Source organism: Channa argus, chromosome 19, assembly GCF_033026475.1.
Source record: "Channa argus isolate prfri chromosome 19, Channa argus male v1.0, whole genome shotgun sequence".
NCBI lineage: Eukaryota > Metazoa > Chordata > Actinopteri > Anabantiformes > Channidae > Channa > Channa argus.
In genome coordinates this window covers 20,282,302-20,307,977 of record NC_090215.1, presented here as the reverse complement: position 1 = coordinate 20,307,977, position 25,676 = coordinate 20,282,302, and the positions used below count along the sequence as shown (strand labels likewise).

Here is a 25,676-nt window from a genome sequence, read left to right as displayed (position 1 = left end):
TCTGCATCTTTTCACAGGAATCCTACAATCACGACGACTTTCTGCAGTGTTTGGTCAAACACAGAGGTGTGAAGGTGGGTTTAAACATCTCCCTCAAGCTCCCCCCACTATTCTCCACAGAGCCTTTCGTGCACACACAGGACTGGATTCCTGCAGTGTTTTGTACCAACGCCACACAAACCTTCCTGAGTTATAGCATCTTCACTAACGTCAGAAATTCTGCTGGTATTAAATGCATTATTCAACATAACGAGCTCAGGGCAAAAGGCAAAAAGGCCATGTATTCACTGAGTGAAGCAACTGTTTAAACATCATTTAGTGAATTTACTGACAACAAGATGAGATGGGTTGGGATTTGTCTGAATCAGATCAGCAGAAACTCGATCCATTACATCCCTTAAGCTTTGCAGCAATTAGTCAGAGCTAATATGAAAACAGAAAAACCTGAAGTTTACAGGCCTTAAGGTAGTTAAAAAAACTAAACACATTCTTTGGATATTCTTTCATCACTGTGTGATGGGAATAACAACGATGTTGTAGCCAAAAAGGCTGTTTTCCTCTTTGTGGCAACATGTGATTTTCAGATAAAGACAATTCTTGTGGATTCTGGTTTGCAAACTGAGGAGCTGACGTACGTACAGGATGGTAAAGTACAGCGCTCGCCCGGCTGCACCGATGGTCTGACAGCTAAATGTTTTGTTAAACTGTGCTCAGCTTGTACATGACTGGAGAGAGGAGCAGTTTACAGCTTTAAATCTGAAAACCGATCCTGTGTGAAAGCATCAAGACTGAGACCAGATGAACACTGACACGAGGGAACTCAACATCTGAAACTGATCGTACAGGATTTTACTTCTGGATGACCTTTGAAGGCCAAACACACACACACACACCGTGAGGTTCTACAGTACTGTAAGAAGAACCTCCCTCTGCTCTCCACCGCACATTTTCAAAAGGAACCAATGGGACATCTTGGTTTACACGTCCCTCTGATGGTTATTCTGTGGGTGTGTTTCACCTTTTCTGTGCCCTTCACACACGCCAGTCTTAACAAGCCTGTTTGCCTGTCTCTTGTCTTTTTAATTGGCTACAATGACTCAAAAACTCCCACCCCTTTAACACGCTCGTGACCAATTAGCTGTCACCGCTCGCGGCCTGGCGGCGACCAATCACGATGCAGTTAACGAGTAATTGAATGTGATTAAGCTGTGAAGTAACGGCAACACCCACATGGAAATACACTCTGCTAAAAACCATTCTTCACATGCAGGAAGGCTTCACACACACACACACACAATATAACGTTAATGAGCAGAAAACGCGCCATTTCTTAACCTTAATTTTTTTTACTCTGAGCAAACACTAATTAGAGACCAAGAAAAGAGATGAAGGCAAACTGTGCTCACATATCTCGGTGTGTGTGTGTGTGTGTGTGTGTGTGTGTGTGTGTGTGTGTGTGTGGAGTTCCCTCACTAGCAGCCAGACTCTGCTGTGATCTCCTGTTTCAGTCCACCGCACTGAGACGCAGAGAGGAGGAAAATAAGATGAAAGGATAAAGAGGAGAGGAAGGAAGCAGGGGAAAAGGAGGAAATGTGGAGGACAGCTAGTTAAAAGTAGCGAGAGCTGCTATGCTTCCATTGTTCTGTTTCCCTCGTTTGCTACCGGCTTTCTCACATTTACTCTCCCCCCTTGATTCTCTGTTCATTAAGTCCAGAGGGAACCCTGAATACGCTTTGTCCACACAAAGACATGAGACAAACTCCAAACATCAACTGATCTATAACGTGAGATGTCAGTGTTACATTACAGCTACACAAATCATACTGATACTGTATATGCAGCAAACCAAAATGAAAAATCTGTATGGTGACATGTCACAATGTTTCTGCCGCCCAGTATCAATAGTTTACGGATACAAGGGATGTGAAGTGAAACTAAGCTTGTTTGGCATTTTGGCTTAATGGAAGCCGCCCTAAGTCCCAGCTCCTAACAGACAGTCAGACAAACAGCAGCAGGGAAGAAACCAAACTGCAGATGCAGTTTGCATTTTACACTCAGACTGTTCTACATTCACGTTAACATTTCCCAATTAAAGCTGAGACTCTGCAGGACGTACGAGTTTACAAAGAACTAGCACTAGTTCAGATGTGTCCATGTTATCTTTGCTAGAACATTCTCCATTCTGGCTAATAACAATAATATTAACAAAAATGAAAATTAATAGTAAAAATGTTTCATGTTTAAGGCTGTTTGACAGCTGGTTCCACTTTCATGAAACATTATGACCATCTTTCTTTCTTAAGTTGAAGGTATCGTAACCTGAATCCACTGTGGTCGCTGTGCTGATGGATATCACGTCTTTCCCAGCTGAAAACTTTCCTGGTTGTTTCTTGATTCACATGTACGAACAGGGACAGTCAAACACTTTTCACACTTCTTCATTCACATCTTGAAGAAAACCATATGTTCTCTTCAAAGTCACAGCTTTGCAATTTAAGGATTTTGTCTGTTCAATTGCAAAATTGAGTAGAAACTGTTCAGTTCTTTAGGAGTTGCAGAACTTTCGAACTTTAGTTAGTTACACATAGTTTGAACAGGAAGAGCCAGACTTGAGGTTTGAGCAGATATGAATTTGATGCTGGATTCAGAGTGGACACCATGGCTGCTGTCCCTAATCACTAGGAGCAGCAAACAGCACTTCTCCTGTCAGTGTGGTCGGGGTCTGAGCCCACCGTTCACACTGTCACAACACTCACTTTGTCTCATTAATCGTTCAGAGAAGTAGAGGACGACAGAAACAGAAAAATACTTGTTCGCACACAGATCGATATAGCTGGGCTGACGAAAGTAAGTGAGAAGCAGTAATTCTGAGAGAAGTGAGTTGATAAGACTGGGTGGCAATTTGCTGAAGAGGAGCCGAGGAGAAGACGTGGGGGCAGAGCAGAAACAGAGTGTGAGAAACTGAGGATGGTGCAGAAAAAAATAATGAAATACAGACGGAGTGACTCACACAGACAGGAGATGAGAGAGGGACTCCCTCAGTATCAGCTATGAAATAACAGTTTACTTCAAACTAATGGGAGGAGAGGCAGCGATCGATCCACAAGGAGAAGGCCGGTCATTTCCCATAACTTTACTGTTTTCAACAGCTGCCTTACAACAATCAAATGTCTCAACTCACAGTTCATGTCTGTCAATCCCCAAACTGCTTTCGCTTAGTCAGTGTCTGGAACAAAGTCCGATCAATGCAAAGAGTCGCAGTACAAGAAAGATGAGTAAAGTACTATGAAACCTTTACAGTGGAGGAGAGCTCAGAGTGATGGACACTTTCTTCAGGGTGGACACAACAAACCAGAGCAGGAGACTGAGACGTGTCCACCTCATCTTCTACCTTTTAAGCCTGAACGCAGTCTTCTTAAAACTCGAACCAAGTAGTTTCTGAAAGTAACTAAACCACCAAGGCAACTAATGAGCAAACACAGTCTTCCTCCTCCCTCACATTTCCTCCATCCTCTCTCCTAACTGTTGTCCTTGCATTACATTGCCTTTTCCATTCAATGAATTTCATCATGCAGTGTGTGTGTGTGTGTGTGTGTGTGTGTGTGTGTGTGTGTGTGTGTGTGTGTGGAGGAGGATGGAGCCTCATCATTGCATCAGACCCAGATTTCCAAGAATAGAAGAAAAACAAACAACGCCACAGAAGGAGAAAATATTGTAGCTTTTAAACCCACAGATCCTGTGTAATCATACAGCAGTAGCCTATAAAATATGTATAGTACTAACTATATCTTAATAGCTCATCTCTGAAATGCAGCCAATCCAACTCTCTATTGACAAACCCCAGAAATAACTACTTATATCAGCTCAGCAATCTGATGAAAATCCAATTTCCACTGATTCCACCGTTGCATCAGCAGCAGATGCACATATTTTGTCAAACTGCAAACTTCCTTCAATCTGTGGCAATTCTCAAAGGCAGGACGACACACAGCCGAGTGCATTTGAAACCTCCAATTTGTAGGTTTCATTTTCTCTTGAATACCGACCCGCTGTAGCTTCCAACACAACGTGATCCGTACGGAGCCCGTGAGGGATTCGTGGTCGGCCAATAGCAAGAAATGAGCACATTTGCTGTAAAATGCAGAGCAATTGTTGTTCAAGCTTATTAAAGTGTCTCATTAGAGCCCAGAACAGCTCTAGTGTTATTCTGAAGTCGTTTAATCCAGTTTCTTCGTGTGTCTCACTGTAGCTTTTTCCTTCTCAAACGCATCTGTTAATTTTAAACCCCAGCTTACTAAGTCTACCCTTGGACCCACTTCACATCTTTTAATGGCTAGATGCACCAATCAGCCAATGGAAGTAAGACCACCTGGTGGTTTTAATATGAAAATATCCATTTTATAAAAACTACTAAATGCTCGTGTATTATTATGGGTAAATATCAAGTCGCTCAAATCAGCTCCACTTTTTCTTTAGGCAGATACCTGTACTTGCACTTTTACTCGAGTTTGAGGTTTGTGTACTTGTACCACCTCCAAAACCCCATACACAGCAACAGAGTATCTCATTTTGCTGTGTAGCTGACATGCTGACCCTGGTCCTCCATGGCTGACCAATCCACAGATGCTAACTGATGTTTCACCATGCACAGACTGCTGACAGCTTGGGTTTCATTTGCATCACCTAAGGTGATTTGCTTTTGAAAGGGAACAGCTGAAAGGAAAATAAGACGGTGATCATGATGTTGTAGACTGGTGAGATCCAGTAAAAGTCATAACATTTTCCAATTTTTGGGATCTTTTGCTGTCTGTCACTTAAATCCTGCTGTGGTCCATTTGTCTGTTCACACAGCAGTAATGGTGAATGGTCAGTGGTCTGCACTTACATAGCGCTGTTCTACCTATTGGTACTTTTTACACACACACACACACACACACACACACACACACACACACACACACACACACACACACGGGGGAGCTGGCCAACACTCACCGATAACAACTAAGTCGGGTATTAGTGTCTTGCTCAATGACACTTCAACACGTGATCTGAGGAGCTGGTGATCGAAATAACATCTCCAGGATTGGTGGACGCACCACAGTTGTCCTGTGAATACTGATATAGCTGTGTGTCCTGATGAACTGCAGACAGTAAATGGGGACAGATCCAAACGACTGCAGTACAATTACAAATCTTTGTGCTGAAGTTAGCCACCTGCCCACGACACGCCACCGTACATATGCTGTAAACTGCACTACTCAGAATTGTTATTCATTACTGTAAATGCTCAGAACTGCACTTTTCCTAATTGTCGCAGGTTTGTATATAACAGCCGCCCTCGTTGTACTGTCCGTAACTGTTTGCACATATTACTTTGAGGCAAACCTCTGTGTCTATAAAGAATAGGATCCAGGAATTAGAGATGGAAAACATGAATCTACTGTAATATTACGTGTCCAACGCAAATAAATCCATCTTCAAGGCGATTTGGATAGAGAACAGATTACAGTAACAATTACAGTCAAAAACATGCCAGTTTGCTTTGCTTTGCTTTTTTAACCCCCCAAAACTTGCTGTTATTTCATAATCTGCTATTTATAAAAATCGGTACCAAGCAGCCCTGCAAGTTGGCAGCTTGCAAAACAAGCGAGGGATGACGGAATTTCAGGGCTTCAATAGTCAGAAATCAATAGTCAGACTTCAAATAGTCAGAGTGTGTGGGGCTGGTGATGATGGGAGGACCAAAAGAGTCCAAAAAGATAAAGGAGGAGAAAGATCTGACATTACAGAACCCAACCCTCCACGACTCCTTTCTCAAGCAGAGATATTTTAGATTTCACTTTTTAGTTTCAGAGTGCAGAAATGAACTCTGAGTCAAGAATTCATTTTATGTCAATAAAGCCCCAAATAGTACGTGTATAATAAAACGGAAACAGCTGTTGACATCTCTGTCCCTTGTGACTGGTCATGGTTTGGAGTTTACTTACTCCTGACTTTTCAATCGGATTGAGGAACTTGGTTTCCCCAAGTCAGTGCACTTTTGGATGTGAGTTCCTTCAGGTGATTCACCCTCTGTCTACCTGCCTGAAGCTCTAGGTTATTTTCTGTAAGCATATGCCTAAAGTAGTCAACATAACAATAACTCACAGAAGACACAGGACAGGGGACATTCTGTTCCTGCTGCTGTGTTAACAGAACCAAAACTGAGTTATCGGTTTGCTTACATGGAATAAAAATCTTAGTGATAGTAACCATAGATGGGAGCATATGGGCTTAAAAGAGATTTTTTTTAATCTACTTTTGGTGAGTTACTGTTGGAATATGCAATAATAGCATTCTTCCTAAAATAATATCAGTGTTTATGCAGATGATAAAACTTTATACATGTATTGTTGCATTCGCACACTGGCTCTGGTTTAAAAAGGAAGAGCCAGTTTCTGAACCGACTCACCATTTAATCAAACGAACTGCAAACTGGCCTCAAGCTAAAATCCTTTTTTCCAGACATTTCAAGTCATTGCTATGTAGATTTAGGACTCATGTCATAAATACAACATTTAACAGTAAATCATGAAGATACTAAGATACTAAGTCAGTACCTGCCCTCACAAGAACAGAACATGGACAATAAGTTGTGATAATCACACAAAGAAGATTGTCCAGAGCCACACTGAAAACTTTATCCTGTATGATCTCAAGTTATGTTTATTTATACATTATAACCATAATGAAGTTGGGTTTTCTGCAGCACTGTGTGATTAGACAGAATGAAATGCATACAAAATATATGTATGGTAGATGAGTGAAAATAAGACTTTACACTAATAGTAATATGAGACAGTTCAACTTTGATGATGTATCATTGCAGCTTTAAGCAGAGTTAGATTCTGAAGTAGTGCTTCTCCTGCTGCCTTGGTATAATGCTTTATGAGGCAGGAAGAGAGGAGGAGAAGAGGGAGTAAGAACCTGTCTGTTTTTATCCACCTGAACAGCTCCCTCTTCTTTTTAATAGAGTTATGGAGTCACATAAAGTGTGTGTGTGTGTGTGTGTGTGTGTGTGTGTGTGTGTGTGTGTGTGTGTGTGTGTGTGTGTGTGTGTGTGTGTGTGTGTGTGTGTGTGTGTGTGTGTGTAAAGCTCGGTAAAGCTCAGCGCCCGTGGGGCAGTCAGGTGTAAAAGCAGCAATAAAGGCGTGGGATTTCTAAGGGATGGAGGCAGGAAGACTGGGGATTTTCACAGATTGAAAGATGGAGGAAGTGCAGGAGAGAAAAATGGGAAAAGAAAAAAAAAGATGGGAGGGGAAGGAAAGTGGAAGGGTAAGAGCCAAGTTGAGAGCAGGAGGAGCAAAAGGAGGAAGAGGCGATGAGGTGACGCAGGCTTCCTTGCAGGGTGTTGCCCTACTTTTCAGCAGCTCCTGTCTGCTTCACCATTTCCCCAAATCTCTGGTTTCCTCAAAACGAGCTTGAGCTGCATCAGAAAAGAAAACTGAGGGGAAAACAGGTTTCACAGTCAGTCTCCTGTGTCAGAAAACATGGGAGTGGTCTGGTGTTTGGCTGAGCTGCGACTTATTCGAGACCGTTGGAAATGACAGGGCTCTTTAGCATCTTCTTATTGTAACCCCTCACTGTCTGCAGCAGGACACAGCAACCAGGACTCATGGTCAGAGAATATAAGACTAATGCACAACATTTGTTCTCATATCAATATGTAAAGAGACAGTAATTTTAAATTCATCCTTAAGTGGGAACAACTCAGTATGAGGGGGGAATTTAAAGTGTGTGTGTGTGTGTGTGTGTGTGTGTGTGTGTGTGTGTGTGTGTGTGTGTGTGTGTGTGGATGCGAGGCAAAGATACAAAACGCTTGAGGGAGTAAAAAAGAAAAAGAAAATGATAATTCAGTCCAATCCGAATAGCAAAGATGATAAATATAGCTTCAGATTGTGAGTATCGAACACTTTCTGAAGACGGCTCAGCTTAGCTCGCAGCTATTGATTCGGTTGGAGGGGCAGGTCCACAGGGTCAGACAATCCCTGCAAATCACTGCTTTTATTTTGAAACTTTTTCTGATTGGACAGAGACTTTACTTCCCTCACAGGTTGAACAGGATCAATATTAAAAAAGCTACACCCCATAAATTAGACTGGCGATCACCTGAACATGAAAACAATCTTTGTGTTTTACCCACGAGAAGATAAAACTCCTTAATGACCCTGCACACGTGCAAACAGAGAGGTTTTTACAGTCTGAAAGGAATATTATAGTTTCATACAGCCATGTTTTCCTGTAAGTAAAGGGATGCTGCTAAATGCTGCTCCATGTGTTTAGCTACATCGTTACTACCCTCACAAAAGCAACCTGCAGCTTCACATGAACTCATCAAGTGTTTCTCTGGTCATTAACTGGGAGAAAAGTCAAACTATGAGAGAACAGTGTGCAGGCTCAATTCTACACCCGCACAGATTAAACTGCAGAGAAGCTGCAGCACCCGGGATTTAATTTCCTGCTTATTAAAGGTGGTGGTTGTTTTCCTTCTATATTAAATAAGTGTCTTCTTTTAATGAACTCCAAACATGAGCTCAGGTTCGGTATTTTACCCTCTGAAGTGAGTTAAGTGTCTCTGCTGAACTGAGGACTTCTCTGAGTTCTCTCTCTATTCGCTTGTTTAGGTTCACATTTTTTGGTTTAGTCTTTAAATCCATTAGAGGCAAAACTGTGTGGTCACAAACATAATACCACTGTCAAAATGAACACAAAACCTTTTTCCCCCACATATTTAGCATCAATAAGAGTTCATAAGCAAAATGTAGCAGCAACATTGTAGGTTAAACACACAAGTTTTTGCTGTTTTTATAATAAATTTCATAAAAACATTGGAAGTAACCACGAGATCCTCGTATCAAATGCATTTTGTTAATCATCCATTTACATGTGCATATGGAAAATGGAAAGTAACTGGTCAGATTTATACTAATGATAATCTTTCCATTATTCATTTGCTTTATAAATCTCATTCCTAAACCTGACAGGACGTCATCAACAGTCCAGTTTTATAATCAGAGACATCCTTAAACTGCCACCATCGCTGTAACGCTGAAAAAAAGTTTGTTTGTCACAAGTTAAAATCCCACTCGTCTGACTAATATTTGAGGGGATGTTTTCCAGCACATTCACTAACCTGCTGCCTGTATGGCAGCGAGGTGGTTTGCGTCTGTCGGCTCAGCCCCTAAAATCGTGCTGCATCTGCTTTTCCTACGTGGTGTATGATCAGGACGAGGAACTGTTAAATGGCAACAATCACCTTTTACTGTTTTTGATTCATATTTCCTCACCGTTGGGTTGTCACTGCATCTGGAGGTAGTTTGACTCCAAATGTCAAAACAGAAACAGCTTCAGCATCACAACCCTTCACACAGCTGAATGAGAGTGTGGGAGACCAACGCTGCAGACAAATCCCAGCATCCTTCCAGCTGCTCCCTCTAAATCACCGGACAAATCCTTTGTGTGGTTTTTGAACTCTGACATCGGAATGATTGAGATTCTTCCCGCCCCCCTAAGAGCCCTAACAGGGCCCTGCTTCCTCTGAACTGGCAGGTGTAGCTCACCACCCGTTGTGGCATTTAATCTCAATTGAGGCGAAATGGCCGAAGGCTGCATGACACTGCAGTGACATTAAGCAGCAGTAATGTGTGAGAAATGGCTCTTCAGAGGCCACACACACACACACACACACACACGATGACAGAGTGAAGCCATAACATTAACACGTCCTACAAACAGAGGGTTTCTGTTTCTGGAAGTGTGTGAAGTGGGTCGCACACTGTAAACATCCATCCATCATACAGAATTCAGCTCGGCTCTTTTTACGCCTCCTCCCCTTCTTTTCCAAGCATTTCCCATCATTTCCCTTTGCAGGTCTCTTAAACTCTTCTACACACTCTGACAAAACACACACTCTCCCTCTCATTAAATAGAACATGCTGGTTTAGTGTCTACTCTACCAACAGAGTGGCCCTGCAGCTGCAATCCATCATCTTTACTCGCTAACTAACTTACACACACGGACACGCACACACACACACACACACACACACACACGGACACTCACACATACGGACACGCACACACGCACACGGACACGCACACACACACGGTCACTCACACACACACACACACTCGCACACACACACACGGACACGCACACACACACACGGACACGCACACACACACACGGACACGCACACACACACACGGACACGCACACACACACACGGACACACGGACACACATGGACACGAGAGACTAAGCAGGATGCAAATCTGGAGTGTTCGCTCCTGTTTCTGAGAAACAAAGTTCGTGGTTGACTTCAGTTTTCCATCGTGGTCATTGTTGATGCAATAAAACATTAAAAACCTGTTCAACATGCAAAGTTATGTTTCCAGTCAAACATTATTTATGAGGTAAAAGACGCATCACCCTGTCAGTGTCACCATTCTCCACATCTATCAGCTGATCATATCAATTTTAACATTTCGTGCCCTGGTCACAAATAATGTTGATGAAAAGTTTCAAAAGCTGCCGAAAGTCAAATATCCATGGTCTTATTTGAAAGTTTATTAATATGCTAAGAATAACAGGATGTGACTGTGACACCGATGGAATCCCCTAAAGTCAAGACGTGTCACTGTGTTGGACTTTCTGGAAGAGGATTTTAAAATTAGGTTACACAGATTCTGGATGAAGATTGGAAAAGGGGATTTTTTTTATTCCTCAACATTCAGGGCAAGATTTGTAATTTAACTCCCCCCGTGATACTGTTTATGGATCCTCTCAAAAAGGAGGACATCCAAAGCCAGAAAGTCCCCACAGCTTTCTGCACATCAAGCGTGTATGTTTAGGTGTGTGTGACAGATATGGATCCTCCCATGAGCCTGTAGTACTGCAGCAGGGTTGTAACAAGGTGCAGATTCACCCTCTGATGGATTTAATCCACGAGTCCGTGTGGGCGCGATGCACAGAGGAAAACACATAAACATAAGTCAGTCGATTAGTCAGTCGCCACTCGAAGCCTCAATCTCAGCAGCTAATTGAACCCACACTGATGGTGAACAGTGTCTCATGCCTCCTGTTGGAGCTTATGTTTGTCAAAATGTCAGTGACCACTGGCTCCATGGTGGAAATACAAACTGACAAATCCTCTGGTAAAGGTTCGCACAGAAAATAACCTGACTCTCCATACGTTCACAACTTCTCACTGTGAAAAAAATAGGATTCTTGTTGCAGGAACCAAGGCGCTAACTTGTGCTAGTCTACAAAAAGACGTCATCTCCACGACTCTAAATGGCCCCAGTCTGATTTCTTCACATTCACACTAGCAACACATTTCAATCCAACATGCAAAGACCTAAATAACTACAGATGTTTTAGCCAAAGTAAGTCTGCTCCAGATGTTCGTCTGTGTGCCACTTTATTAGGTAAATTAAATAATAAATTACTTGAAAAAAGTTCTCCAGAGGATGAGTTAGCAGGAAAGCTGGTTTCACCTGCTGGAGAACCCTGATTTCTCTTCCATGTATTCGCAAACCCAGTTTCTAATCAGCCTTCTGCAACACTCTGCGGTTAAAACCTGTGAGCAATGATTCCAAAATGTGTCAGAGGTGGAGAGGAAATCTGATTTTTCATATGCTGCATCTATGTAACTCTGATCCCCAAGTACACGAGAAGGCTGATTTCTTGGAGTAAGCTGGTCGCAGAAAAGTGTGTCTGAAGATCCATCATGTAAATCTACCTACACACTCCTCCCACCACTGCCCACTGTGTGTGTGCATGTATACATTTCAGATCAAAGGCAGTAAGAAGAGCAGGCTGAGACACCGACAATCCTCCGCTGGGATTGAACTAGAGGCTGCAGGTGCATTATGGGAACAAAGTGACCAACAGTGAGGTGATTAGCCTCAAGTCTCCACATTAATGAGAGTCTGTGTGTGTGTGCGTACGACAGGTGGTCAGTCAGTACACAGGTGTTCATCTGCATACTAGTCAAGCTGGTTAACCTCAGGAAGCGAGACTGTGTGAGTGTGAGTGCGCGTGAGTGTGTGTGTCACCTGTCTCTGTATCAGTGCCAGTGTCCGCTGTCCCTCCTCCATTAGTCTCTCCACAGCTTTTGGATCTTCTATTTTCCCGTTAGCCCTGAAGGCGTCACGCACCCGCCGCAGTGCATAGGTCCTGTAACACACACACAGACAGACACACACACTTTCCTTCATCCAATGTGGAAAAAGTAATATCAAGCAGTCAAGAAAAGCAAACAGAAGATAATAAAAACAACAAATATGTGCAGTCGAGGCTCAGAAACCTCTGAGGGGTTTATGAAAGTAAACAACCAAACAAGTTTAAACACAAAAACCTGAGCAACACCAGAGGTGGCACGGTATAAAACGAGGAAAAAAAAACACATACACACAAAAAATTAGTGCAGATGAGATCAAAACAAACCTCAAGGCAGCAGTGAAAACAAACAGCAAATGAAGAGGAGAGGAGGCTGTAATGTTTCGGGAAAAGTGGAGTCGACTGGCCTGATCTGAGCCAGTGAACCATTACACAGTCAGCGTGGGAGCTAACAACTAATTATTTATTTACTCTCTGATGATCACAAGCATTAAACTTGATTCATCCTATGGTCCCCGTCCACCACCACCGCAGGTCTCTGGATGTGGATGATTCACTGTTGGCTCGGGAGGAAGTTGGACGTCCGTGTCCTGAACGTTGCTATGAAGCCACGTGTCAATGCAAACAAGATGCAGCGGGTTTTCCTTTGGCGCTCAGTCGTCCACGGTAGTGACGCGGCCAAATGGGTCTTTGCAGAGGACTGTATCAGCAAAGGCTTCATTACTCAAAGCCTCATTTACCACAGTGTTTACTAGTGACACCTGCTGGTACAAATAATGAAGAGCAGCAAAATCATTAACATCCCGCTGCGTTAGCACAAGTATTACTTCATGTGCTACAGCTGATTTATTGTTTCTGATAAATCAGGACATTATTATTTTATTAAGCATCGAAACCAGACTTGCGGATTCTAATGTAACTAACTTTTTCTAACTGAACAAGTGGTTTTTAACGTGAACAAGTGTATGTAACACTATGAAGCTCTTCCAGCTGTTCTGTGGTCAGAGCTAGAGGTCAGCAGGGCTCCACGCTACGCTCGTCTGACCAGCACCAATTTGATTTCCTGCAGCTTCTCACCAGAAAACACAGATCGAGGGCTGTAGAACAGCGAGAAAGAGCTGCGATCAATAAACCGATGTTCACTGAGAGAGAAAGGCTGGAGGAGTCAACTTTCTGTTCAATCCAGAGAGCAGTCTGATGGTCCTGTCACCGTCTGCTGTGTGCTGCTACAAGCCTGTGCAGTTTTGGCTTTTAAGCTGAAACCTATTTTTGCTTTTCAACAGGAGAATTGTCTTCAACAAAACCCCTGAGACTCATCAGAACTGTCCACAACAATGAGGTAACCAATCCTGCAGCACAAGCTGCAGCATGACGCTAAAGGGGAGTTGTTCACCTTTCCAACAAAAACTTCATTTGTGAATGTGGGATTGAACACTGAATTGGGTTTAGTAACTTTATTTGTAATTTTGTCAACATTTAGTCAAACTAACTTGCTCTGACATTAACACTACCTGGTTTGACCTAACAATTTAGGTCTAAATAGGATTGGCTCTTTTTTTTTTATGAATTATATCAGATTACATATTTAATGAGTAAGAGGATGAGTAAGGGGAAAAAAACTTGGAGTCCCCCTCATAGGCAAACCTTTATAATCAGAAGTGCATTTTCCTTTTCTAAACCACAACAGCAACTGGTGTACAAGCTACATGTGGGTGTGAAATCTGCCAAGCCAGACCTCAGTAACCTCAAACACAAGCAGCATTTCAGTTTTTAGTTTCAGCTGCAGGGGCTCCAGTCCACAGTAATAAAGTACACATGAGGAGGCCAATCAACACTGGAGTATTTCCTGGCTTCCGTCAAAATGATTATTGGTTTCATTTTCAGCTCCAATTTCTCGATAGACTTGGGCCTCATTACAACCGGCGCCTGCTCTGACTTGAGGAAACTATGACATTGACCTTAGAAAGTTACAGCGTTGCCTGGGAAACCCATTCATCATCTTTGACCGTCTTTGAGTCTCGTGCTCAATTAGGAATTAAGATGGAACCAGTAAAAGTGTGATGGATGATTTACATGCTGTGGTTAAATATGACAATGATGGGATGAGGAAACAGGTCTGAAGGTTATGAAGAGGGAACAGCAGGGGATGGAGGATTTGGGAGAAAGAAGGAAGGATGGAAGAGGGAGAGAATAGTAGGACAAATAAAATTAAATGAATGATGGGAAGAAAATATTGTAAGGAATGAAGTAATAAAAAGGGACAAGAAAGAAGAAAAGAACACGATAACACTGTGAAGGACGTTTGTAAAAAGAAGATGATCAAAGATAGAAGGAACAGTTTTACTGAAGGTCCTGGGGAATCATGTAAAAAGAGAGGAAGATTCAAAGGAGGATGAGGATGGATAAACACAAAGGAAGATGTGAACAAGAGAACAAAAATAAATGGTAGGTTGTAAAATCAGTAGGAGGTGGGAAGTTAAAAAAAAAAAAGGGGATTTAAACCTTTATGGGAAGACGGTGGATTACAAAGCAGAGCAGGAAGTGGTTGATATTAGCTGCTAGTTGTTCATCTTGAGAAGATGAGATTGTTGTCTGCAGGCAACAGCCTGTGAAAACTATGGAAATGAGACCAAAAAAAAAAAAGATGTAAATACAGTAAAAAGAACGAAAGAGAAGAAACTGGAGAAGTTAACAATAAAGGATGTAGTGAAGCGTTAAACATAACGAGCTGATGAAAAGTAAAAAAGGAAACTTTACTTAGAGGGGAAGGTCAAATGGCAATAAAAGAAATGCTGAAATAAAAATTATGAAATTAAAAGCTTTGAAAGATAGAACGAATTGTGTAGAGAGAGATAAACAAGGTCACAAAATGATGCAATAATTAAAAAACAAAACGCAGGAAGTGCCAAGAACTGGAAGGAGAGAAGCGTTTAGGAAGGACAGCACGAGGTGTGATGATGATGAAGAACTGTGGTCTGTGACCGGTCACACTGGAATGTCCAGCTCGGTTTTTTGGGCTCCTCCATCAAACTGGTTCAGACAATCGTGGACTAATGGCCTCGGCGTAATGAGCCCGGCTGCTAATGAGCAAAACAAGAGACGGAGGGTGAAAAGAACAACAACAAAGACATTAGAAAGAGCCAAAAATGATCAATGGACACAAGGAGACAACCGGTCCAACAGCTTAATGTCTCCTCAGGACACATGATGATGGACACAGGATAAATCCCAAGTCTTACAAAGTCAAAGTCATTTTTTAAAATGTGATTTTGTTCTAAGCAGAAACCACTTTGTGTCTTTTTGCTCGTTTCTATGGAGCTTCAGGCTCCATGTCTGTAACTTTATGGTTCATATTTGATACTCAGGTCTAGTTTGTTGTGTCTTTGTCTATTTTTCGGAGTCACGAGCAAACTTTCTTCCATTTTGGGATCGTTTGCTGTTTTTTGAGGGGCTTTATCACTTTGTCATCATTTGTTCTCTTATTGGAAAATGTTGAGTTTCCGTTTGCAAATGTTTGTGTCCATTTTTGTTACGTAGCACTGTTGTTACGACAGGCCTTTGTGGTCATTCATTGTATTTCGGGCTTTCTTTTTGTCGCTTCTGGTCAATAGTTTTTAATAAAGCCTTTAAATAATCGGTGCCGTTTGAATCTTGATGTGATTGTGTTTGTTGAAGCATCAGATTCTTCATACAAACAAAGCCCATTTAAATTGACAAAGAGAAAGAGGCTCCTGCTCTCAAAAAAAGAAAAAATATATATATATATATAAAATAAAATGTGTGAGAGATCGTCTCGTCACTGAAACTTCAGAGGGAATTTTCTCGTATGATCTTTTTAAAATAAGAAGACGGTAATAAGAAGAGGAAAGGACGGCAGAGAGGAGATCGAGGTGGATGAAAGAGAGATTTCTACAATCACTAATTCATCAGACGCCTCTGTCAGGTCCTGATGAGTTGACAGGTTTTTACCACACACACCCACGTTCAGACGATGACGGTGCTCGAGTGAATCCACTGGGGACGAGTTATTTTTAATAGAGAGACATAAGGAGGACAGAACGAGACACAGAGAGACACTATGTGAAAAAAAAACGAAGAGAGAAAGAGACAAAGGGAGAGAATTAGAATTATTCTCAGAGAAAAACACTGAATCAGTTTTTGTTCTTCTGCTAAAGACGACCTACTTCTGACACTCTGCTCCCTCCACCTCCAACTCGCTGTGTCTGTTTCCACCACACCTGCTGTTTGTGTCCTGCAGCGCCTTCCCTCGTGTTACACTGGGGTTTTAATGCAGAGACGCACAAAATGTACAGAAGCCAAATTGTGCCAGAAAAATGTGACCATCTCATAACTTGTGCTGAGAGTTTCAGACATTAAAACCCATGAAGGTTTCTGTGTAAACGTACAAAGTGAAGTATGTTCTGCAATAGTTTGGCATGTTTACAGAACCTAGTTAATAAAAGATAAGGGTTCCAACATATCAATAATACAATTATATTAATAAAAATAATATTGTTTAGGAGCCAATATCCATCATAAAGTGTTTGTATGAGCGCTGGCATAAAACATTTTTAACAATGTTCAGCCCTCAGTTTATTATGTACACCAAGCAAAACTGTCACCGTCCAATCCAACAGTAAAACAGCTTATAATAAAAAAAAAAAGCTGCTGAAACATAAATAAAAGTGAAGAAAATACATTCTGTTAAAATGTATTTTATGAAATGAAATTTCTACCAGCACCCAGTTTCATGTCTCAGTGTTCTGTTGCTCTTCGCTGACAGAAAGGTTCTCGAGAGCCTGAGATCTTGTTCCACTTATCGTACTCTACACTCTCATGCTGAATCAAGTTTCTAAATTCACCCCATTCACCCTCTCTGGGTTTGTGTTTCATTTTAATGTCTGTGTTTAGCTTCACTTTCCTGTTGCCATCAGCTGCTGCACAGATCTAATTTTCCTGCAGAGAATCATGAATGTTTCATAGCACTTGTGTTTATTTCCATGTTTTTTTTCTGTCTCTCCCTCTGCAAATTCAGCCAAACTCTCCTCCCAGGAAGTGTTGTGAGCGCCTGCATCAGCTGTTATTGTAGTCAGAGAATGAGAGAGGGGGACAACAAAACGCAGCCTGCAGCAACGTCTGGCACATTCAGGTCATTCCACAACAATCTAACAAGTACACCTGTACACACCGTGTTCTCACCACACAGTGCAGCTTATGAGGGGAGACCTACAAACAGGAACGATACACTGTTGTCGAGTTTCACCTTTAAAGTAACACTTATGGAACACAGACAGCTACGCATGCAACACGTGACATGGATGGGGGTCACCGCTGAACCAGACAGACATTTTGTGCCGTGAATTGGAAATAAGCACAACAGTGTTGCTCTTAAAAGGAAAAGCTGAGAATAAATTTGCACATCTACAACATGCTCACAGTTTAGGATGCGTGTCACAAACGTGCATTGTTGGGAGGAGTAACACGGAGACTCCTGAAGGACGGCGTGAAGGGAGCTACTGTCTGGAAGCCTTTGACCCGACCAACCTGACTTCAGTCAGTTGACTCTGCCTGCTCGTCACAGTGGTGCATAGAATCTTCCAGAAGAAACTAACCCAGTAGCTAATCTCAAAAAACACGTCCCCTTTTGCAGAGGCTGTAACGAGCATTGTAACTTTGCTTCCTCCAATGCCAGAATAGTGCACAGTCAACTCTGGCTATGTGATATACACAGAGGCAGGATGCAGCACAAACAAACATGGAGCTGAGTGAGCGGGACACAGAACAAGGGGGAATCCAACCAGCTGTGCCGAAACAAGGAGCTCGCTGCTAAAAACAGAGCACAAACGTGGTGCAAGTATGAAAAGCTGGACAGAGACCAGAAAACCATCCTTTGCAAACTATGCCACAGAAAGGTCCAACAGATCCAAACCCCACTAATCCGTTTTATTTCCTACTCAACAAGAAGCACGTCAAACATGCAAAGAATGTCAAACGAGACTCAGCCAACTGGTCAGAACAGAACAGAACAATAGATCCCAACGTAACAGGTCTTTCAATTATATTCGTTGAACTTACAGAAACAAAGCTATTAATCCTAACATTCAATCTTATTTGGGTATGAAACAATCTTTCCTGAGATTTGAGATTTCGGTCACGTTGCTCAGCAGTAGAAAAAACTGTGTAATAATAAAGTAATTTTCTCTGCCAGGACCGAGTCCCCACTCATGAGGTCTGAATGAGGCGATGAAGCGAACCCGCCGCTCGCTTCCGTGCAGGCGGGGGGAATTTATTTTATTTGGAGCGGCAGCAGGAGGAGGTTGTGTCTCATCTGGCTGCTCAATAATTCAACACAGCGGCAGTCCACATGAAGGCGTCTCTCTGATGTCCACGTAGAGTGTTGACAGTTGAAGACACCGTCCAAAACTCACCCAACTCCACACAGACAAGCCGTTCTAAGAGAACTCAACACCACACTGATGACAGCTGGAGCTTCTGCAGGAGGACTGATGAAGACAACGAAGTGAAATTTAAATGTGGAGCATATACATTTCATGTCCTGGCCAGGGCTGAAAAACATTGGAGATTCAGCAGGAGGATTTTTTCATGAGAACCCAGAGGCTTCTAATATAAAACCCAGGATCCTCATTTTATAGGAGCCGGCTTTGTGATCACAAACACAAGCAACTTGTGAGCATTACCAAGACAGTGTATTAATATTTTGTGTTCAGCTCATGAATCTCCCCAGTACCATGGGCAATAATTGATGCCAGTTGATTATTGCACAGCTCTCCCCTCCTCGTGGCCATTATCAGAAAAGGTGACACTGTAAAAACATTGCCGTCACCATTTGCTAAAACATTTAATTGTCTGAAAACCTTCTGTCTCAGCCGTCACACTCTGCACACAGAGTAAACACTAGAATCACAATAACCCACAGATTGATTATCATCAATCAGTAGATTCCACCAAGCCATGGTTTTCCTGCACCATCCTCCAATAGCTGGTTTCGCTATAATAACAGGATTCATTTTAAAGACGACAAAATAAACCTCACTATAAAGTCACCACATAAAAGTTCATCATCACAAAACAATCTCTCTCTTGTTCATCCAGAGACCTAACGTGAAGCAGCAGTGAAACAAGAACCTAAACCAGCCTCACTACAGTTAGGATCATTCAAAATGCAGGTCGATATAAACTCGTTTGGAGACACGATATGAAAATGAGGTTTTTCAGCAGAGTAACTTCAGTGTGAGCCCAGCCTCAGTCTAAAGCTATTTAAACAGCTTGAGCAGCAGCAGGCTGCATTGATTTGCAGAATGAATGCATGGCGTGTCACATTCAGTTAGGTCGAACAGATTGAGTCCTGATGGGATCGGAGCAGCGGGAGGCCTACAGACAAATTCAGGTCAGTGGTCAGGTACAAACTAGGCCACAGAGTCTGAACCACTGCAGCAGACTCTCTAATAAATCCTCTGACCTGTCTGTTCAACACAGCGCTGCAGAGCTGCACCCACATCTGCTGATACACCAGAGACAGGGAATAATACACACGCACTTAGACGTTCTCTCATCAGTCCTGAGACACAGTGGACCCACTGATAGAAACAGCTGTCAGTGCAACACAGTTCAGTACAAACTGCAGCCTCACAGAACAACCAGACTGTAACAGATATCTCTGTAGTTGTTTCAACACAAACTTAGCTCCAGTTGGTGAAATAATAATCCAAATGTTAATACAGTGATTTGTTTTAGAAACAAAATACTGAAGTTTATTGGAAACTGCTATTCTCCATTTTAATCAAAGTAAACAGAATATATTTGGATTTTTGGATGACATTTTGACAAATTTATTAAAAAAAAAAAATCAAATAGGTAAAACATCTGCCCTGACACACAGACATAGTGATCCAGATAAATTACTCACAAACTGTCATTTGCAAGTGATTTTCTTACCCAAAATATTCTATTAGCTTCACTTGACCTCTGTCAGTAACCCGTCAGCGTCGTTGTACACCTTGTATGTATAATGACGAAATAAAGCACTTTAACTTATAAGTAATAGTCAAATACAGGTGGTCTGGGAGGGGTTGGAAGACTTGGATGAACTGAAACATTTAATTCAACCCCCCCCCCCCCTCAAAAAAAAAAAAAAACACAGTATGACTGATGGATGTTGGCAAAGTCATGTACTACATTCTGATTTTAGAAAGTTCCATGTTTTATAACCCAGTACACAGTCAGATCTGCCCAAAGACTCGTCCAATCATAGTTGTTGCTTTGTAAACGTGATGTCTGTAAGGATCCCAGTACACACACCAAAAGACGTTTTAGAGATGTGACAGCAACTCGACTTTTTGGTTTCAGAATATCTACACATCCTAACAATCATTCACCACAAAAATGGGGAAAAAAAAAACATTAAGTTGGCACCAATTCCACTACTTGCTGAATCGGAAGCTGCGATTCGGTTGCCAACTTCAGCTTTGTTAACGACTATTAGCACTGAGTCAGTTTAAAGAGACTTCATTTCTACCACCGGAATAATCCTCTCTTTTCTTTACCGCTGTTACTATGACTCTAAAGCGACAGAAACACAACCGAATCCAACACAATTTGCGTGACCTCACTAGCTGAATATTCATGATTTTACATGGCTATTTTAATACTTTCCGTGTCACGATTATAGGCGCAGGCGTTGAGTTGTTCTAATGCGGGTCGCTAACGGATTCATGACACTTCTTGATGCCGTGCGGCGGATGTAAACACAACCGTTAGCTGTTGCGTTAGCATCTTCCCAGCCCCTAACACTCAGTTTAAACCGCGCAGCAGGTACATTCAGGTCTTTCCGATGGAATCTCTTACCTGTAGTTGTAAGACGGAAACTTATTGCTCTCTTTCAGCATCATCCTGTACAGAGAGATCACCTGAGATCGGGTGGACGCCGCCATGATTGTTAACAATGCTGCTCCGCGAGCGTTTAAGTTCAGGACCCTTCATAACGAGTGTCCAAATATCGCCTGTTTATAAACCAGACTTTAACTTGAAATTCCCCATCTTTCCGCATGCATTAACTTACATTCACACTTATTTATAAAAAATAGTATTGTTTCAGAAATTCCCAACAAAGATTTCAAGTCAACTTTGAGTAACATTTAGCCTCAAACGACACAGGCGCTTCTTCATCTGCTCAACAGCAACCCAACGCTGCAGAGTGACAGGAGGTAAGTTCGCGTTGCTGATTTCAAACTCGAATAATGTGCTAATAAAACTGTCGTGTTACGTTTTTATAAAGGAAAAACATGGTGAGATTATAGCGCCTGAATTTAGAGCACTGCCCTGCAGTGTGTCGGGTTGCACAGCGATGTGTTTCCTTTGAAACATGTCTATGTGATGGGTCAGCATGTTAGCCGCTCTGCTACAAACACACCTGACAGAACTGCAGCCACAAAGTCAGCTTGTTTAATTTGCGACGCTTCAGGTAAACTCCAACCTACGTACACGAAATGATACCTAACCCAGTCTTACAAGTGAACCACGTGGTGTTGGTATTGCTGTGTGCACGTCTGGGCGCCCGTGACCTTTATGTCAGCTTAATGACCTGAACCTGACGTCAACATAACTGTCAGGATTTCAGTTTGTCCTCAGTTCGGGTGTGAGAAAGGTCTGAGAAATACTCAATATTCGTCAAATATTACCAGAATAATATAGTAAAGGCAACAACAGAGAAAGGTCTTATTCTTACTTCTTATTAATAATGTGAGATTTATAATATATTATTAAATGATATGAGTTTAAATAATTGTAAGAATTCTGGGTGTGTAAACAGCATCCTATTATGGGCAGTTAGAATGTCCATATTGTAGAATACAGACTCTATAAATTATGAATATTTATGAAGAATAAGATCAAGAAGGATGTTGAGCAGCTTCCATATGCCACCACACAACAAACCCAACAATACAAACCCAAGCACACATTCCCATAGAGAGATGTTTACATTTTAAGAACATGACACATCCCACATAATGTTTTATCATTTTATTCATGGCACATGTTGTGTTCCTTATGCAGATTTTATTTGTAATGAATGCAGCATCTAGTGCTTCTCTTTTTCTTTTGCCGGCAGTAATGAGCAGTGTATTTCATTTGCATAATGCAGGACATTGACCAATGCATGTCCCCTGTATACAAAAGTACTTGCATAGCCCTTGTGTGTGATACAGCTGTATCTACATGGCTTGTGTCTTAGGGTTAAGTAAGTCTACAGAAATGAATGTAAGTTAGTGTAATGTTCTCTGACCTGATTGAAACATGACTGTGTGCGCGCGCATGTGTGTGTTTGTATACAGTATGCTCTTTAGCACTGGATGTGTGAAAGGTCAGAGACTCATCCTGTTTGTTAATGTCCTGCTGTCTCAGAGTGAAAAGGTCAATGGCACTGCTGTGTGTGTGTGTATATGTGTGTGATGCTGAGTCTGTAAGGATCCCAGTACACACTGATGTGGCCCATTTTGTGAGAAACTGTAGTTTCTTGTGTGTGTGTGTGTGTGTGTGTGTGTGTGTGTGTGTGTGTGTGTGTGTGTGTTGAAAATTCAGTCAGGAACACTGAACTTCATGTCTGCTGTTCTGGTCTAGTGAGGTGTTTGTGTGTGCTGTTAATCTATCATCTGACTTTGCCCTTGAATGTGAGGACCAGGGATTCAACAATCTGAACTTTCTTTCTCAGATATTTATGTCTGATTCCCAAATAGGACTAACAACTAATCTTCATTTTCATTTTCATTTTCTGTTGCAATGCTTTTTTAAATTTTTATGAATTTCCTACTTAAACACAATACAAACAATAAAAAAGTCATTGTTAACATCACTAGTTTCAGTATGAAGGACCATCACTGCCTCTGCAATAACAATGCATTTTTTATCATGTGGATTTTGTGCAGCATCATGTTAGAGTGAAGGAGCTGGAATCTCATTAACTGATAATTAAAGTATTTGCCAATTGCTCATGAATTAATCAGCTAATCCTGTTAACATGAAGTGAGTCACTTGCCTTACGTTTCCCTAGTTCAATCAACTCTGGATAAATATTCTCATTATTTATAGTAGAGATTATAACATTTAGCTGTTTATACACAGAAATGCTGTAGACTGGCATCATTCAGGCTGTAACCCGCTTGGTTTCTATTACGAATGGAATAGGTCAATAAAGACAGAAGTAGAGATGCCCGTGTGTTCCTGCAGGGCCAGCTGACTGATGGACAGCTCTGCAGGAGCGACAGATCAATAAAGCAGGATTTCCTTCAGTCCCAGCTGACTGGACAGACTCTGTTTCTCATTGGAGCATTCACTCGAGTCCTGCAGATCAACAGACGCTGCTGTCAGAGTTCACACCAGGCTCCTAAACGCTTTTTATCTAGTCTCAATCCAGTGTCACATCTGCTTTGTTGCTATCAAATTATCAAGCACTCACTGGTTTCAGACTAGAGGCAGCTCTGCGCTTTTTAACTGGTTCAAGTCTTGGTGGGAAGGTAGTGACAGTCAAGATGAGTTTAAAGTAAAATCTTATTTTTTGAGAAATATATGATGCTACAAAATGTTTTGTCCTTAATATTTTGAACTGTTATATGTTCATAGTTCCTCCTTGAATGACATATTCAGTAAAGGTTTAAAACAGCAGCGTGTTTTTATCATTTTTACCTTCAGCAACTGTGTAATTGTGAACAATCGTGCAGGAAAACAGATCAATCCCACTGACAAAAGTAAAATACTGTAGATGACAGTGCAGCAGTGAAGACAATGCATCTTAATAATGAGTTTAATTGTTTTTCAGTGTATAAAAGGTTTAAATTATGAAAACCATTAAGCCAAGTTGTCACTACACACTGTTTCAGTCCAAAAGTACCGTAGTCCACCATGTAGTCGCTGTTTTCACCTTGATTTATTCATTCAGTGCAATAATCGCAGTGAGCAGAAGCTCAGACTAGAATTCAGGGACTTGTGTGGTTTGATGCTCCGTCAGCTTTACGTTTATTTAGTTGGAGAAAAGTCCTAATTATTGCAGTTTAGTTTATTACAAAGTGATAATATTGAAGAAAGTCAACAACTACACATCTTTGTGCAACAGGTGACAGTAAACTTGCTACAGTGTCTCTTTGCACTCAATATATTCGTGGTTGTTAAACACGAGTAGTGTGGTATTAGACAGGAACCATTCAGAGTGTGGCATAAAGCTAGAGTCTTCAGGTTTTCTATCAATCTGTGTGCTGCGAAAGTTTTGTGTGCTGTTAAAAACCTCCCTGGATGAAGTGAGAAATAGTTCCTGGGAGTTGGACAAACTCCACACTGTGTTGACATGAGTTTGTTTGATATGTTTGCTGGTTGTTTCTCACTTTGAATCACCGCTGTGAGCTGCAGATTGAGTTTTCTGTCTCTGTCTCCTTTCTGCCTGGTGGATCAAGGCCCCCGGTGTTCCTGCCATCGATCGCTTCCCCCCCGTGTTCAGACCAGCGGAAGAATCCATCTGGGAGACTTCAGTCCATGACCCGAACCTGATCACTTCAAATCTATCCATCCATTCATCTGTCCAACCCTACAGCCAACCGAACGTCCATCCATCTTGTCTGTTCCAGACCTCCAGCTCATCCTCCTCTCCGCATCAACAAACTCTTCTGCATCATTAGTTCTACAAACGCAAGTAGGTGGACGTGTGTGTGTGTGTATGTGTGTGTGCGTGTGCGCGCCTATGCCCTCCTGAGTCCTCCCCCTCCCCATTTTGGGCCTATAGAGCTTGCACAATTATGTTCCTCTTCAGTTTTCCCTGTTGGTTTCATCCACACATAATTGGAGATACATTAAAACAATCCAGCAGGTTTTCTAGACTTTAGAAATAATACTGGACTGTCACCAAAATTTGAGAAGATTCAATATGTGGGTTTGTGAGTTTCACCATTTTACAACTGCGTCAACACAATCAATGCTGCAAAGTTACAATACCAGGGTTTTGTGAATACAACAGACTTCATTCACTGCTTATTTACATCCTTAGGTTTTTTTTTTTTTTTTGCTGAGGTGATGATGTAGGTGATGTATTATAGTACAGTTTGAGACCTGTGTTGGGTTAGTTATTTCCTAAAGAAGGCATGTTACGGGTAGTAGGGGTCCTCTTCATGTTGTTGTAGATCCTGGAGGGCAGTGCAGCTGATTTCAGTAAAGACATTTTGAGATTCTGATCGAATTAATTGTTTCCTATACCAGGATCAGTTAAGGACCTTTTACTTTCAATGACCAGAAATAGAAACGTTACAAATACTGTCTAAAGCAGTAACTAGTTACTTTTACTATGTTACTCTTGTCTGGCACCTGCATAAGATTTTCTCTAATATAAATTGAAGTTTTTCCTTTTCGTCTGGTTTCTGTTTGCATTAATAACATTTCTATTATTAACCATCATAATTAACCAACAAGTTATGAGGAGTAGACAGGCCAAACCAGTCCATCTTTCAACTCTT

At 41.7% G+C, this 25,676-nt stretch overlaps 2 protein-coding genes across 4 annotated transcripts in view; one reads left to right on the top strand and one right to left on the bottom strand.

Annotated features, from left to right (window-relative positions):
• Positions 1 to 21,182, bottom strand: part of lyrm4 (LYR motif containing 4) — a 30,251-nt gene extending 9,069 nt beyond the window's left edge. Inside the window, exons 1-2 of the mRNA XM_067485449.1 lie at positions 21,031 to 21,182; positions 12,102 to 12,222 (exon numbers count right to left, since the gene is read on the bottom strand). Coding sequence (XP_067341550.1) covers positions 12,102 to 12,222; positions 21,031 to 21,116 — 207 coding nt within the window. The 5' untranslated portion in view covers positions 21,117 to 21,182. The remainder of the gene's footprint in view (positions 1 to 12,101; positions 12,223 to 21,030) is intronic.
• A 79-nt stretch (positions 21,183 to 21,261) lies between these two features.
• fars2 (phenylalanyl-tRNA synthetase 2, mitochondrial) overlaps positions 21,262 to 25,676 on the top strand; it is a 101,911-nt gene continuing 97,496 nt past the window's right edge. Inside the window, exons 1-2 of one of the 3 annotated variants that reach the window (XM_067485432.1) lie at positions 21,262 to 21,389; positions 24,627 to 24,862. The gene's annotated coding sequence lies outside the window, so the exon portion shown is untranslated. Of the gene's footprint in view, positions 21,390 to 21,494; positions 21,647 to 24,626; positions 24,863 to 25,676 lie in introns of those variants that run through there. The other 2 variants (XM_067485434.1, XM_067485433.1) reach the window with 2 other exon arrangements.